The 15,536-nt window shown below is 39.3% G+C and overlaps 1 protein-coding gene across 1 annotated transcript in view; it reads left to right on the top strand.

The window, feature by feature from the left end:
• The first annotated feature begins 6,418 nt into the window (after window positions 1–6,418).
• Window positions 6,419–15,536, top strand: part of slc13a4 (solute carrier family 13 member 4) — a 16,700-nt gene continuing 7,582 nt past the window's right edge. The window contains exons 1-7 of the mRNA XM_074698126.1: window positions 6,419–6,541; window positions 10,508–10,644; window positions 10,778–10,953; window positions 11,098–11,161; window positions 11,270–11,309; window positions 11,397–11,483; window positions 11,811–11,995. Of these exons, the coding sequence (XP_074554227.1) occupies window positions 6,437–6,541; window positions 10,508–10,644; window positions 10,778–10,953; window positions 11,098–11,161; window positions 11,270–11,309; window positions 11,397–11,483; window positions 11,811–11,995 (794 nt within the window). The 5' untranslated portion in view covers window positions 6,419–6,436. The remainder of the gene's footprint in view (window positions 6,542–10,507; window positions 10,645–10,777; window positions 10,954–11,097; window positions 11,162–11,269; window positions 11,310–11,396; window positions 11,484–11,810; window positions 11,996–15,536) is intronic.

Raw genomic sequence — 15,536 nt, 5'->3', positions numbered from 1 at the left:
ATGTGGCTCTTTTACATAAAGTCACTAAGTGCCACTTCCAATATGGCTGCGACAGCCAATCTGCTTCAAAACTCTGTTTCAGAAACAGACAAATAACGACCGGGAGACTACATCCATTAATTATACAGTGTATGATTCAGAGAGAAGGTGGTGGATAGAGCAGGAAACTGGAAGGAGTGTGGGGAAAACAAAGCAAAGCAGCAAAGGACCACAGGCTGCCCGCTTGGAGGACTAGAGCCTCTGAACATAGGCCTGTAATTTCACTATCAAGCTATAGAATTTGTTTTTTAAGACATGTGATTATCTGAGAGCACTGTACAAATCCAAGCCAAGTAGATATCAGCAAGTTGACCATTTAATATATTCTCTAGCTTGGGATGAGATTAGAAAAGACAAGATTGTTCCAGAGAGCTTAATTAAAGCTCAAACCTCAAACCTTACAGTGTTGATGAGGTGCTGCCTGCTGAGTAACAGCCGCACACAAACACTGTCCATTTCACCTCAGGCAATCCAGCATCACATTCTTTTACAACCTCAGAAAATCAGGTGAACTTTTACCTAGATTTTTTGTCCTTAAATTCCCCAATTTCATGCTCATAACAACAGCTGTTAACTCTTTGTCATCCACTAGTCTTTAAAGATTTGCTGAGAAGTAATTTGCTGGAAAAACAATCCATTGGACATTCCCTGTTTGGGCTGAAATTGTTCTTTTCTCAATGAAATCAAAATGAGCTGATTGACTGGAAATAGCTCTGACCTGTTGTTAAACTCTTAGATGAATCACTCCTGATTATGTAAATGTCAGTCTCCTTATCGTTACAATCAGTTCTGTTCCAGAGCAAATGCTGCATTTCCTCCATTGGAATACCTTTAAGCACTGAGTCCTGCTAATTGACTCGTCACTGAATGACGTCTGGATATCACAAAGGTTACATCAGCAGCTTTGTGGTTTTTTGCCTTCCTGCTTACTTGGCGCTTTGGCTCTGACCTGCAAAACTACAACAAGTTGAAAGAGTAGTCCAGTAGATGTTTGAACATCTGATTGACACTGAAGTCCTTGTGCTGCAACTGATACACAAAGACCAATAATCAATGATCAGTAACTGCTGAATCAGGCAACACTGATTATTCCAGTCAATGTTTGTCTCTTATCTTTTTCTCTTTGCTTCAATGTAACATCTCCTTTCTGTAGTTCAGGGGTCACATGTGTTCTTCTTTGCTCTTATTTTTAGAAAGACAAGATGGCTTATTATGATCTACTTTACTTTAAACATTTTATTGCACTTTAGACAAGGACAACTACTTTGTGGCTGATACACCCTCAGACTTAAAATTCTTTTAATGTCCTTGTCTTTTTGGATCGATGTAAGTGTCTCCTTCCATACATAATCCTGGGCTTTTCATTCAGCTGTTGAACAAATTTTAACAAGGTTACAAAGCTAACTTTGTATTCAAGTGTTTGTCCTAAAATTGTTTCAATTCATGCCAACCCAATCACTGCTGCTTCCCTTTGTAGTGACCGTTAAGTCTTTGGAATTGCTCTGTATGTTAAGTAGTTGATGATATTAAAGAATGTTTTACAGAGAAAACTTAAAAACATTGCCAATCAGTATAAAATGAGTTGAATGAGACTGTTTGGGAAAAGATTACCCCATCCATTGTGTGAATATAAACCAGTTTATTTATCCCCAGGCTTAGTCCCTCCTCCAAAACCTGTAGCTGACAAAACTGAAATAGAATACAATACAATACACTACAATAGAATAGAATACAATACAATAGAAAATACTATATTTATCCACAAGGGGAAATTCAGGAGTCACAGTAGCAATCAAGAAAACAAAAGTAAGAAAGTGTACAGAAAGTGTAAAAAGGTCCATAAGAAAATAGATGATGACAGTTTGTCCATCATTCTCCAGTTCAGCCAGTCTCCTCCTTCACAGGGTCCAGGACTGAGCTTCTTCAGCAGTCTGTTCAGTCTCTGTCTCCTGGATCCTGTCTGCTCACAGCAGGTGAAGCTCTTCCAATGTGGCGTTGGTGTCTGGTGTTAGCTCTGTTAGCCATGTCTGTGAATAGCATGATGCTACTCTGCCTTTTGGTGTTCCCTCTGTTGCTGGGTTAGCACGGCTAGCTTGTCCATCTTATTGGAGATAGATGTTACGTTCCCAATAACGATGGATGGAAGGACAGGTCCATGTCGTTACTTCTTAGCTCACACCTCAGTACCAGCACGTCATCCTCACCTCCTTCCCCTCACCTTGTGGGAAGACATCAGGCCTTGCACCTGTTAGCATTGACATGCTACAGGCTGCTAACAGCTGAGTTCACATGTAAACAATGCGGCCATGGTTACATGTAGGATCTCCAGACAAAAACAGGAGCAAAAATAGTCAAAATATCACTGAAGAAACAACCAGTTTGGTGTCCATGACCAACAAGTGAACCATACAAAGTAATGATCCACTCCAAATGCAAAAATGACGAAAAAGAGATGAAAAAGAGAGCTGCTGTAACAGGCAGCCACAACGGACGGTGCCTGTTACAGCATATGTTTCCGAAGACCGGCTTCCTGACTCTGAAGTGGTGGCAAGGGTGAAGTGAGAATTCAATTCCTCAACTTTTGGTCAGACACAGTGATTAGAACTATACTAGAGAAATGAAGATGATATTAGAGAAAATAACATCTTTGTATGAACTGCAGTTTGATGACGAGCAGTTTCATTGACAACATTTCTTAACATCTCTTGTTCTCACTTTATGAATCTTGTATGTCTCCTAAGAGGATTCAAATACTTGAAACATTTTCTTTGGCATGAACCTCTTTCATTATGAACCCAAACACCTTGTTCTCTCCAGCTCAGCCTAATCCAACAACTCTGCCTACTGCCTAGAAATGCCTCTTTTATCCTGCCAAGTTAAATCCACATTGAGACTTCCAGAGAGAGGCACAGAATGTTGCTTTGGAGTGACCTGTGGCACCAATGCCCAAAATCTGCCTGTGCTGCAGCTGATTAACAATTCACCTGTGTTTTCTTTGAGTTTGTGACGTTTCGATTTGGGTGAAAGTTTTGTCCCTGCAAACTGGAGTCAGTAAATTTATGTCTTCACTGGTCTCTTTGTTTCATTTGGTGTGACGAATCAGATCAGGCTGTCCTTCGTTGAACACTTTTAATCTGAAGGACCTTTAAATATTGAAGCTGTTCATGAAAAGAAGCTTTCTGTTGCTGAATTGAAACAACATATGACTTCAACCTTTTAAGAAAATTTCAACCCTGAGTGTCTCTTGAGAAACCAAAGAGGTGATCTAGCAGGTTTGGACATTTGTCACCACCTTTCTGAAGTGAGCCGGGAGGTTTCCATGAAAACTGTGACTATTGAACAAGAGTTTGCTTTGTTCTTTTGTACTTTTTGATTGCTGTTTGTTGCCGTAGTGTTTCTGAGGAAAGTCATTCAGTATGTTTGTGTGTATGAGCATGCAAGTGGCACAGCTGAATGCGTTGGTCGGATCTTGCTAGTTGCTCTTCACCATAAGTTAAAAATAAAATCCTACTTTATGAACTGTCCTGGAAAGGAACAGATTTATTTCTTCTCGATAGTTATTTCAAATAACTTTCATAATCCTCTGACATTTCAGCGACACAAATTTAGATAAACCTAAGCTTTTCTTTAATTCTTTACAAATTGTTATCAACATTGTTGCATTTGGCTTCAGCATGTAAGCACTGTTTCTGATCCAAACTCTCTCAAGAAAGTTTGTCAAACATCTCAGGAATAATGGGAGCCCATGCAGGTTAGCAGAAATTTCAAACATTTTTATCAGTTTGTAAAGAATATGAATCACTTGCAGGACTAGTTCCCAAGGTTGAGACACTTTTATGTTTTCTTTTATGCAATGTGAACCGGAATCAGGATCTTAAGTGTCCCAGTGTTATCTTTGTGGTTGTTGGGTGTACATTGATCACATATGAAGTCTTCTAGCCAGCCCTGAAGGCCACCAGTTCATGCAAGATGTTGTGCTGTTGTGTCAACTGATGAACAGTCTGGATATTATCAGAATATCCAGACTGTTTCACGAACATACATGCTATAATGCTGGTGGTTAGCATCAAAGTTGGGGGTCAGGTCAAAATATGACCTGATGGGGCATGGACTCTACTACACCTCTGAGGGTGTGCCCCCATGGCTCAGACCTAATTGCCCAACATGTCTCACTGATGTGTGATTAGGTTTAGAGTTGAATTCTGGGGAATCTGCAGGGATTTCCTCCCACTGATGTGGGATATAGTCTAAATACTTAAATGCTCATCGTTGGAAGTCTCAGTGGTGGACTGGGTTCAACATGAGCAACCTGACTGATCTGCAGCTATGCAGCAAGGAATGGGGACTGAATTAGGTACTTTTACAGGTACCAACCAAATTCTGTCAAAAGTATTGGGTACCAATTCACGTAAAATCAAAAGTACCATGTTTAGGTACCTAGATGCATCCTTGTGACTGTGAGGGAGAGGAAGAGTAGGCGATTTTCCATGCTAGACATGAACACAGCATTGCAAGGTCATATATTGAAGAATCAATATATTAAATTGAAAAAGATATAAAAGATGTATTTTATTATTTAAAAAATTGATATTTTTTACCACATACACACAAAAAAGAACCAAAAATTGGTAGAGTTCCGATAATGATTGCCAGGTCCCAGGCATCGGTACTGTATTGTTACAAAGGTGAAAGGTACCCACCCCTAAATGCAGCCCCATCCACAAAAACATGTGATGCACTGTGTGATTGGCCCTTTCTCTATTAGAGCCAGTGTTAACTTTTTTCTACAGTTTGAGCTCCAGCATCTCTTCTGTTTGAGCAGACCCACTGGGCCAGCCTTTGCTTAAAGCCTTTTGACCTTGGTACTAGCTCGCTAAATTCAAATCCTTGGGTACTGACCACCGTGGATCAGAAGAACCCCATAAGAGCCACAGTTTTGAAACGCTTTAACCAAGTTGTTAAACAATCACAGATTGGCTCTTCAGTACATCACTAAATCTGCTGGCTTCTACTTTATTACCTTAACAGAAAAAATGTTCACTTCCTGTCTTTCATATCCCACTCACTGACCAGTGCCTCTGTGAGAGAATTTACACTGTTCACTTCACCTGTTAGTGGTCATATTAGTATTAATTGTTGTGTTTTCATAGAGAATGTTGCAACTCCTTAAAAAGGCACAGTGACAGTCTCCTAGTCTTGGTTATAGGTATGTGTTGTTGTACTGTTCAACATCAACAAATTTCTCTCATATTACAAGTTCCTGAAAATGAAATTTTGTGGCTTATGTAACTCCTCTTGCTTCGCATAGCCACCAACAGAGCTGTGTTAAGTGGACTTTGACTTACAACAGTATTCAGTAGGCTCACATGTAAAACTCACGGCTGGTGACTTATCAGATGATTTCTCAAAAGCTCATGGTTTTAATGTGAGGTCTGAACAGGTCTGGGCGTGCTTCATCCTGGAGCCCTGCTGCTAATTCTCCCTCCTCTGGGTTTATTAATTTGAGATTAACTGACCTGTTGCTGGCAAAAAGTTTCTCTGAGTGTTCCTCTTACATAAAAGAACTACAAGCTCACACAGCATGTGTCAGGAGTAGAAACTGTTTTAATACTCAGAAAAAAAAGGTATCCTTCCATTATGTAAAATATTTATAAATCATTTTTTTTTGTAAATTTTACCTAAAAAGTGTTGTAGTGCCAAAAATTTGCAATTGCAACTTATTCTAACACCTGTCTGGCTCCTGATGTTTGGGTTAATTCTCTTCTACACACCACAAGCAGCCACATTAGGCCAAGAAACCAAGTTTGGGTCCATGCCAAGTCGGCCCCCTTACAGCAAAGACAGTAATCCTAGTCAGGCCCAGGTCATGACATTTGGGCCATGTCTGGACCAGACAAAACCTACTGTATCCTGATTTAGGTCTGACTCGTGAAATGGGGCCATGTCTGGTACACATAACACTGTCGAGTGTCATTTATGAGCCCAAGAACCTGAAAAGAAAAGGAGAGATTCAGGTGTTTTTGGTGTCTGGGTATGTAAATAGTATAACAGGATGTTTTCTTTAAAAAAGTGGTACATTTTCAATCATCCTGAAGCAGTCAGTTAAAATTGAAGCTTTGGCTTAAGAAACAACATAGAAATTTTTAAAGCTGGAGGCTCTACCTTTACAAAATGAACGAAATCTCCTCAGAGCTTGAAAATGCAGTCATGCAAGTTGTCAAAATATGGAGATAGTAGAGTTTTTTTTCTCTTTTTTTTTAACCACTACTCCCCCCTTCCCCATTTTAGACAATGAAAATAAAACTAGAAAAAAACCTAATACACTACAAAAACGTTGTCTTATCTGTTTAACAAAGGTGTTCCTTGCTTACAGGAGGCATGCTGTGCGTATGTGCTGATGGTGACTGCGGTCTACTGGGTGTCTGAAGCTGTTCCTTTGGGGGCTGCCGCTCTGGTACCAGCTTTTCTTTATCCACTCTTTGGAGTACTCAAGTCCAGCGAGGTGAGTGTCAGAGGGTTCGGGTTTGAGGTCTTCATTTTTTTCTCTCAGAATCCAGGAGTCAATCTTAAATATCCTTGGAGTTGGTAAAGATAGCATGCTAGTAGAATAAATGAAAAATTAACGATTCACAGATTTTTCTCAGTCAAAATGTAAGTATTGTAAAGATATGTGTAAAACAGTCTGTTTATGTTATTTGTCAGGTGTATGCTGTATGCAGATTTGACTGTTAGCTCTATTAGCAGTGTTAGCTAGCTTATTCAATACGTTAGCCTCCAATAGTAGCGAATGCTTTTGCTACAAGAGGTGAATTTTTTTTAGAATAATGGTTTGCTCTCACTTACATTGGTCTCTGGTTTTATGGTGTGGTAAAGCTCAGTTTTGGTGAAGTGTTCTAAGACATTTTATCCTCTGCAGTTTTTACAAATAGAGAAACTAAAATCATTTTAACTAGGCTTTAAAATGTTTAGACCTGATATAAAATTGGAAATTGGACATTAAAAGATTTGTATTTTTTTTTAAACACTTAAACATCATCTTATTATTTTTAGACCAGATTTTGCTTATTTGCTTAAATTCATGTTTTTTTGTGGCTAGCTAGCTAGCAATCAGTTCGGATGTCTTCTGCAGCTAATGTTAGCCACAAACTGTCTGCTCACTGTCAAGTAAGTCAGTTTAGTGTTTCATTTCTCCTCAGCCAAAATTGATATGATGTTTTCCGTTGGTCCAAAACAGATAGTTTATTAGTTTTCAGAACAAAGTTAGGAAATAAAAGAATGCCAATTTTGGATGACCAGTTAAGGATTTTTATACATCCCCTCTCCTTCCTGAGTTTCTTTCCCAACAGGACAAGTTAAAGAATAAAATTACATGAATAACAGTTGTATAAAGTCTGTGGGATAAGGAATGCTTTCAAGCAGGAATTACTGATTGGTTCAACCCTTAAAATGACACTTTACATTGGTATGTTTTTTGAAGCTGAGTCTTTAAATAAGGTTTTAGTACGTCACAACAATATAGTTAAATCAAATTGAAGAACAACTAATAATGGACTCTTCTGGTCACAAGCTATACAGCTTTATTGAAAATGTATCAGCTTCAGAATGGCTCTATTGATATTTACATGGTGTCAATCACAGCTTATCTGAAAACTGAGGATAATAATTGTCTGTTAGCCTCTTTCACACATGCACTGCCCCCTGTAATTTTCGAAAAGCCTCTTGTTCCTACCTCCAAGCAGGGGGAGTCTTCTCTGTTGGATGAGTTGAAGTCAAATATATTCTCAAATTAGCCCACTTGATATCTCGGGGCTAATTCATTTTTGAGTCCCACCAGGGGACGTTAAGGTATAGTTTGTGTGAAAGTTTAGTTTGACTGGCTTCACACATGCAGCTCATCCAAAAACATTTAGGACCTTGTTGTGTATGTGATAAAAGCTTTTGTGTCACAAAGGTTTGTACTTATATGAGGTGAAAAAGGTTATACTTAGGGTTTCTGAAGAGTAACCTTGTGAGGGAAATGAGCTCTTTCACAGTGGGTAAAATATTCGAAGGTAAACATCACTGAGGGTAAACCTTAAAGTGCGCAGAGCTTAACCAATGGGACTTCTGTAAACACCGAGATATTTGGTTGTTTTGGTGTGTTACTGTAGCAGTAGTAAGAGTCAGCTGACCAGGTTGCTGTATATGCGGATATACAGTAAGTCCAGATCAGGAAGAAAACTGGTGAAAGGTCTTTTTTGTGCTTTGTCATGTGTGCTTAAAGTATGCCGGAGGTTTCTTAGTTGTATTCAACTTTCCATTAAGGCTTTACAGCAAGGTGTTACTTAACACACTGTTTCAGTGTAAACATGAGGCGCTGTCACTCAGCTGTTGGGATTTTATCAGCTTTGATTCTACTCTGGTAGCCCCATGAACCTGGTCTCTACAGATACATCCATTCTACACCAACCAATCACACCTCCCTCGTCACCTCGGGTGGGTTTGCAGCTCCGCCCTGAAGAGCTCTGATTGGTTAGACAGATGATAACAACTGAACTCAACAAGTCTTTTTTTAATGGTTGTAAAATTATTTTGTGCTCCATTAATCTGCTCCCCCTCATGTTCACCTTTCCTATCAGCATTACATAAAAAGTGAGCTTTAAGCCCCATGTGACCAAATCGCATTGACAAACAGTGACAAAGCTGCCTGTTAACACTGCTGTAAGCTTCTTGTGATGGTGGTCCGTAAATATGCCAGCAGAGAGCTTTATGCAACATTTTAAGTCTGTCATGGTTCTCACAGTCTCCCTTAATAATGAATCACATATATAGCATTGCATGTATAGAAGATCCTAAATCCCAGGACTCATCAACTAGTCAGCTGTCTGGAGGTTAATGTTAATGCTTTTAATGTATATCTTATGTTACTGCATGAGCATTTTCAATTCATCAATGCTACATAAGAACTAATTTTAGCCTGCAATTAATCTGGTTTAAGACTTTCATGTCATTTCCCAAAGCGTATCAAGTTGCATAAATTTTGCTTGAAAAGTTTCCAGCTTTCAAAAATGTAGTAAGTCCCTGAAAGCCTGTCACTGGGGCAGGTGAGCTGAGTGTCTAAAAGTTACAAGGAGGAAGATGGTCCCTGAAATAGTCCCATCTGGTTTAAAATAGAGAAACACAAATTAAATCTCCCTGAAACAGAGTACATTGTCCTATATATATTTATAAAGAACTTGTTTTCTATCAACCTTTATTTTATCCATTTTAAATTATCCTCCTCTAAGCTGCTGTGAGGAAACCTTTTTTTCATTGTGGCGCCCCCTGTGGACAAAGATATACATACCTGATAAAAATTTTAAGACCAGTTGAAATATTGTAAAAATTTACATTTCTCACTCTTAAAAAGGTTACAAGTTGCACTGGAGCTTTAAAAAGATTTTTTTTTGGGTTGGGCAACATCAGTTTTGTTTAAAAACTCCATCATGCATTTCAATGGATTATGTTAAAATGATTTCCAAACTATAAACTTTAAACTAAGTAATTTAACATGAAATGACAATGTTAGACAAAATAGAAAGCAAAAAACAATGTAAGCTTTTCAGACACTTAAATAATGGAGGAAGGAACATTCTTTGAATGCACACCACATTAAATTTGGGAAACTGTGGATTGAGATGTGAAAACAGGGCAAAAATCCAAGACACTCTCCTTAAAACAGTTAAACAGCTAGAATCCTTTTTCCCCCTTCAAAAACATACTGCCGTGCATTTTAAGCACCAAGCTTTCATCAGGAAGTCAAACAGATGTTTGGGAACAATAGGCCCTTTTAAAAGGGTTCCACCAATAGGAAAGTCCACTTGGGCATGGAGCTGTGGCCTGATGGTGGTGCTTAGAACCACCCCCCGTCCAGTTTGTGTTATTTACAGTGGTAGTTTTTCACAGATGCCCAGAGAAGCCCGGCTTCCCCTATAAAAAATGCCATGATAAACATTTTTATGCAGCAGTTATTTCGCAGTGGTCTGTTCAAACTTGAGAGTCTATCAATAAAATGAAGAGTGAGGCTACGTTAGCTCTGCTTGGTAGATGACTGGCAGGATTCAACAACATTACACATTACGGACATGTCTCAGAGCACCGGGCTGAGAAGCGCTAAATATAGCCAGCTACTTATCTGTGCTACAAACTGACAAACTTTCTTTTTCCTGTTTCACACAGCATTGATACGTAACTATTGATAGATAGCTCACCTTGAGGTAAGAAGTTGTCTTAAACAAAGACAACTAGAGTTAAAAAGAAGATCTGATCTCCATTTAATTCCAAAACAAACACATGCCTTGTTAAGAGTGACGTCTTCACGACAGTGTGCGTGAAACTCTGGCCCAAAAGGTGTCGCTGCAGTCCAGTTAAAACTGATCCTTCTCACAGTCTCCTTACACAGACTTTTGTTTTGACGTGTGCCTGCTCGTGTGTGTGTGTGTGTGTTAAGGTTGCTGCAGAGTACTGTAAAGACACAACCCTGCTGCTGATGGGAGTCATCTGCTTGGCAGCATCCATAGAGAAGTGGAACCTGCACAGACGCATCGCTCTGCGTATGGTGATGATTGCAGGGGCCAAGCCCGGCATGTAAGCTAGCCACACATAGCAGTTTTATAAAGATCCACTTCAGACACCTTAAACATTGACATTCCTTTGCAACATTAGGAGTGAGGACTTACCAAATTTTCCTTTAATACCTCTCTCTGTCTCTCTCGTACAGGTTGGTGCTAGGCTTCATGTGCTGTACAGTCTTTCTGTCCATGTGGCTCAGCAACACGTCCACCACTGCCATGGTGATGCCCATAGCTGAAGCCGTCCTGCAGCAGCTGATATGCACCGGCCTGGCTGACGCCGAGGAGGACTCCGAAACTGCTGAGGCCCCTGAGGAGGACGCCTGTATGTCTGGCTCTAAGATTAAAAAAAAAAAAAAGTGTTTTAAAAGCTTATACAAACACTTCAAACTCACTGAGTAGAGATAGTTTCATGAGCAATATGAAGAAAACAGTTCTTCTGATTCTTGAGGAATTTTGTCGTCCACAGCTCTTCCAGAAAAAGAAGAGAATCTTGACAAAAACCAGTTAGAGCTGCTTTATCGCAATGACATGTAAGTGTTTGTGTTTATTTGGGTACATCAATGATTCATTTAACGTTTTAAATATTTATATCTTGTATTTTGCTTTTAATCTTATGGTCTACTCTCTTCTCCCTTTAGCAACGATTGTACGAGACAGGAGCTCTCAACCTTAAGTGAGGTAAGAGCTGTGAAGTCAAATTAGAAAAGGAGAAATTATAAAACTCAAGCTATGAGTGAATGTTTTTTTTTTTGCTGTTGTTTCCAGGAGCAGACTGGGGAGGTGAATGGTGTGGGTCTGATGGCCAACTCTAACCAGGTGTACATCAGACAAACAAATGGACACCTGCCACAAGTGAGGACTGAAGAAGACATGCTGGGGTTTGCTTTTTTATAAAGCAGGTCACAGCTAAGCAGAAAAAATGATGCCCCCAAAAATCATAAAATAATGAAAGAGAATAATGAAAACAGGATTTGTTTGAAAAGAAAGCCCTCTGAGTTCCTCTTGAAAGTCATATTGATATGGAAAATTACTTAAAGAAAGGGTCTGTTGTTGCCCCTGTTCAAAAATTCATAATATTCTTGAAAATATCTGAGGAATTTTTCTCATATGAAATGTTTTATGCTGTTCAAGTATCACTTGATTTTTTACGAACTACTCATGTTCCCCTGACTCTTCAAGGTGGCGGTCTGTATTCCAAACGTGAAGCGGGTGAAGGCCAGAAGAGACTCCCAGTACCCCACCAAGAGAGATCACATGATCTGTAAATGTCTGTCGCTCAGCATCACGTACGCTGCAACAATTGGCGGCCTCATCACCATCACCGGCACGTCAACCAACCTCATCTTTGCTGAGCAGTTTAACAAGTACGTACAGACGGCATGGACTGGTGAAATGAGTTGAAAACTTAGAGATGTGGTGTAGAAATGCAACATCAACCTTTCTCATCATTTAAACCCAATCAGTAATTAAAGATGCTATGAGGAGAATCTGTTTTAATTGTACTCCCTCGCCACCTTGTGGCCTGGAGTCTCCACACACTGTTGTAAATTACTTTTAGTGAGGCGTGTGTTTGTTTTGGAATTAAATGGAGATTGGATCAAAAGAGTGGTTTAAACGTGACATCAAGCAAACATTGTAGCAGCCGGCTATATGTGAGCGCTATCAGCAGCTCGGTGCTCTGACGTATCTGTAGGCTAACGTGACAACAAGTAAACACTGTCAGTTTGTGAGTAGTTTAGTAGTTGTTTAGATTCAGCACAGCTGGCAGCCCAGTGCTCTGAGACATGTCTGTAATGTGTAACGTTAGTAAATCCTGGTTAGCTGTGTCCTGTCAGTCATCTACCAAGTAGAGCTAACATAACCTCACTCTTTATTTTATTGATAGACTCTCAAGTTTGAACAGACCACTGCAGAATAACTGCTGACTGTGGGTTGGAATGAACATTATCACAAACAGTTTAGCTCCTGTGTTATAGAGTCATACAGCCCGAGCTAAAGGCTAATTAGCCTTTAGCTCGGGCTGTATTACTCTCTAGTTTAGCTTTCTTCTGCTCTTCTGTCCTTTTTCTGTCTGACAGTTAAGCTCCTGTGTCCACCATCACTACAAAATTAGTCATAGAAATTGTTTTTAACCTAACTTCGTCAGCTGGTGTGGTGTTGTCATTGAGACCTAGACGTGCCGTAAGACAACCTGGTCCTGGCTGACCCAAACTGGGGGCTAAGAAGTAGCAATTTAAAATAACATGTAACCAGCAATATTGGCGCTGATAATCTCATTTTAAAGTGTGGATTATGATCAGGCTATATATCTAGAGACACAGCCCCTTTAAAACCTAAGTTTAAAAATATTCAAGATCATATATTTATGATCCCCTATTGATGTTTGTTAAGAGGCAACATCCGTTTTCTTGTTTGTTTTAACTCTCAAATTAAAAAAAGAGGGAATTAATGCTTGGACAGATATTTTTGTTTGGTATTAGCATGAATGCTTCTTAGACACCATCTTAACTCTGAAGCACATTTACAGCTTGATTGATTTTTTGGCTGCTGTGCTAGTCTGACTGTAGGAGCTCATGTTAACTCAATGTCTGAGGACCACTGGGGTCTGAGATCAAACTAATCAGCCTCTACAGTCCTGACAGAGCCGATTTCCTCCAGCAGCAACACTAAGCCCTGCAGAATGGCCTCCTTCATGTTGCAGCTGGTTGTACAAAGGTCAGGTTTTTGATTCTGTGTGTGTTTGTGCGCACGGTGCCTCTTCTTAAGCCCCAACAAAATCCTTCACATTATACCTTCAAGTTTGAATCTTGAGTCAAATTTTACTGTCTGTTTAGCTCGAGGTCAGCTTCTGAGACTTGGCTGGTGTCAGTGTGTATATGTGTAAGTGTGTGTTCGGGTGTTTGAGTGTACAGGTCAGTCAGTTCAAATTCTTGACTTCAAACAAGTCCTTGCTAGTACAACAAGGCCAAGGAACCAGCCTGACCCCCCAAAACACACATACGTACACACAGGTTTTACACAGACACAATTAGCTTCTTGGGCTAACATAAGAAAATGTGAAAATACACATTCCTGTCTCAGTTGTTTGAGGGTTTAGTGAGATGTGTTCATCTTTGTTAAGAGTGGTGGTTGTCATATTGGTTTGATTTTATAGGAGGAGGTGGTATTTCTGTTTTCTGAATAAAGAAAATAAAATAAGAATTTTGTGGAGATATCAAGTTAGTGTGAAGCTTGTCTAGTGTCACTTTTGTTTCCCTAATAGAGACAGTGACTGTTCTCATGTAAGAGTTTACTCACCATTATTTAAAGACCCTACAGCTGCTCTCAGCATCTTTTAGATTTTAGCATCACCTAGTTGTTTAATTAGCTGCTGTATCATGTGAATAAACCCTGTGTGCATTATCAACCTTCCACAAAACGACTGAAAGCAACACTCAGTGCAAAGACTGTTTTGTGTGTTAGACAGACAGATGGATGGATGAATTGGTCACTGACTCTTGCAGACACATGGTCATCATCTCTGAGTGTCACCTTTACCCTCCTTTCTGTTCGTACAGCACAGTGCTCAATGAAGCAGGGCTGAGCAAACACACTTTATCACCTGTGAAGCTTTGTATGACACATGGAGATGACTCTGAGAGGTACTCTGCTGGCGCTCTAAGTGCAGTGGCGATGATTGACCACTGGTGAACTGCAAAGAAGCTGTTGATGTTGGTTGGTAGTGATCCTTCTGATGGTTTTCTGTTAATATGATGTTGCTCTATTATTATTTGCACAGATGCATGATGCCTCCTTCGTATGTCTGCAAGGCCATGACCCTTGATGGTTCTAAATTTATGGGAACTTTTGAAGAAATGCAGAAACAGTAGACATTGAATATAACATAATATTTAACTTGTTTTTGACCAGAAGGTGATTAAAAGTAGACAAAGGGATTTTTTTAAGTTTGTGGCAGCATAATAGTATTTTTAAGTCACGAGGTTTGAAGGTTTACTGAGTTCTCCAGTGTGGGCACGTCATGCAAAAAACTGAAAGTGTGTCAAGTGTTTTTGTCTTATTTTAAGTGAAAATTGTCTTGATATGAGCCACATTCACCTGGTCAGTCCAGAAAAAATGTCTTGTTTTAAGTTATGTTATTATTGCTTGTAACGAGTCAAAAAAAAAAAAATCTGCCGATGGAACAAGAAAATTTTTCTTAAAAACTTGCTTAAAACTAGAATAATGTCTTAATAAAAGTAACTTTTCTCTTCATTGGTAGACTTTTTTTTACTTGTTACAACACCTCATTTCTATCTTTAAATGACTTGAAATTAGACATTTTTCTGGACTGGTCAGGTGAATGTGACTCATATTAAGACTAAAAGACATTTTCTACTGAAAATAAGACAAAACACTTGATAAGATTTCAGTTTTTTCAAGAGAAAGCTATGCCAAAACTTTGAAAGATGGTGTTATATATTTCTCTCCCTATTACATATTAATGAAGCACTATGAAATTAAATTTGAGAGCACATTATGTCTTTTCACTCACACTTCAGTTGTTGAAAGTTTGTTTTTACACCACTGATATGAAAAACGTTTCCCAAGGGAAATATTGTTACCTGCCATGTCTGAGGATAATAAGACAGGCCATACTTTGGTTAACCCTGTTGGTTTTTCCGTCACGGCATACAACAGTGATGCTCTCATGACTCACCTCATATCATTGTAGAAAGTCAACTGCGCTGCTGCAGAGAGACGCTGCAGGGACAACAGCTGCAGACAGTGAAACATACAAGGCCAAGGCCAGGTCAAGGTGAAGGAGGAAGAGTTATTTTCAACCATAGAGAGGTCTTATCTTTACCTCTACATGGTTTTTACAAGTATGAAAATGTCGAATCAGTATGGTTTTGATAAATGAAGAAG

This window comes from Halichoeres trimaculatus, unplaced genomic scaffold (assembly GCF_033239565.1).
Source record: "Halichoeres trimaculatus isolate MK-OKI-2021-1 unplaced genomic scaffold, fHalTri1.1 fHalTri1_scaffold_21, whole genome shotgun sequence".
Taxonomy (NCBI): Eukaryota; Metazoa; Chordata; class Actinopteri; order Labriformes; family Labridae; genus Halichoeres; species Halichoeres trimaculatus.
The sequence above is the reverse complement of the archived record's forward strand: the minus strand, read 5'-3'. Positions and strand labels throughout refer to the sequence as shown.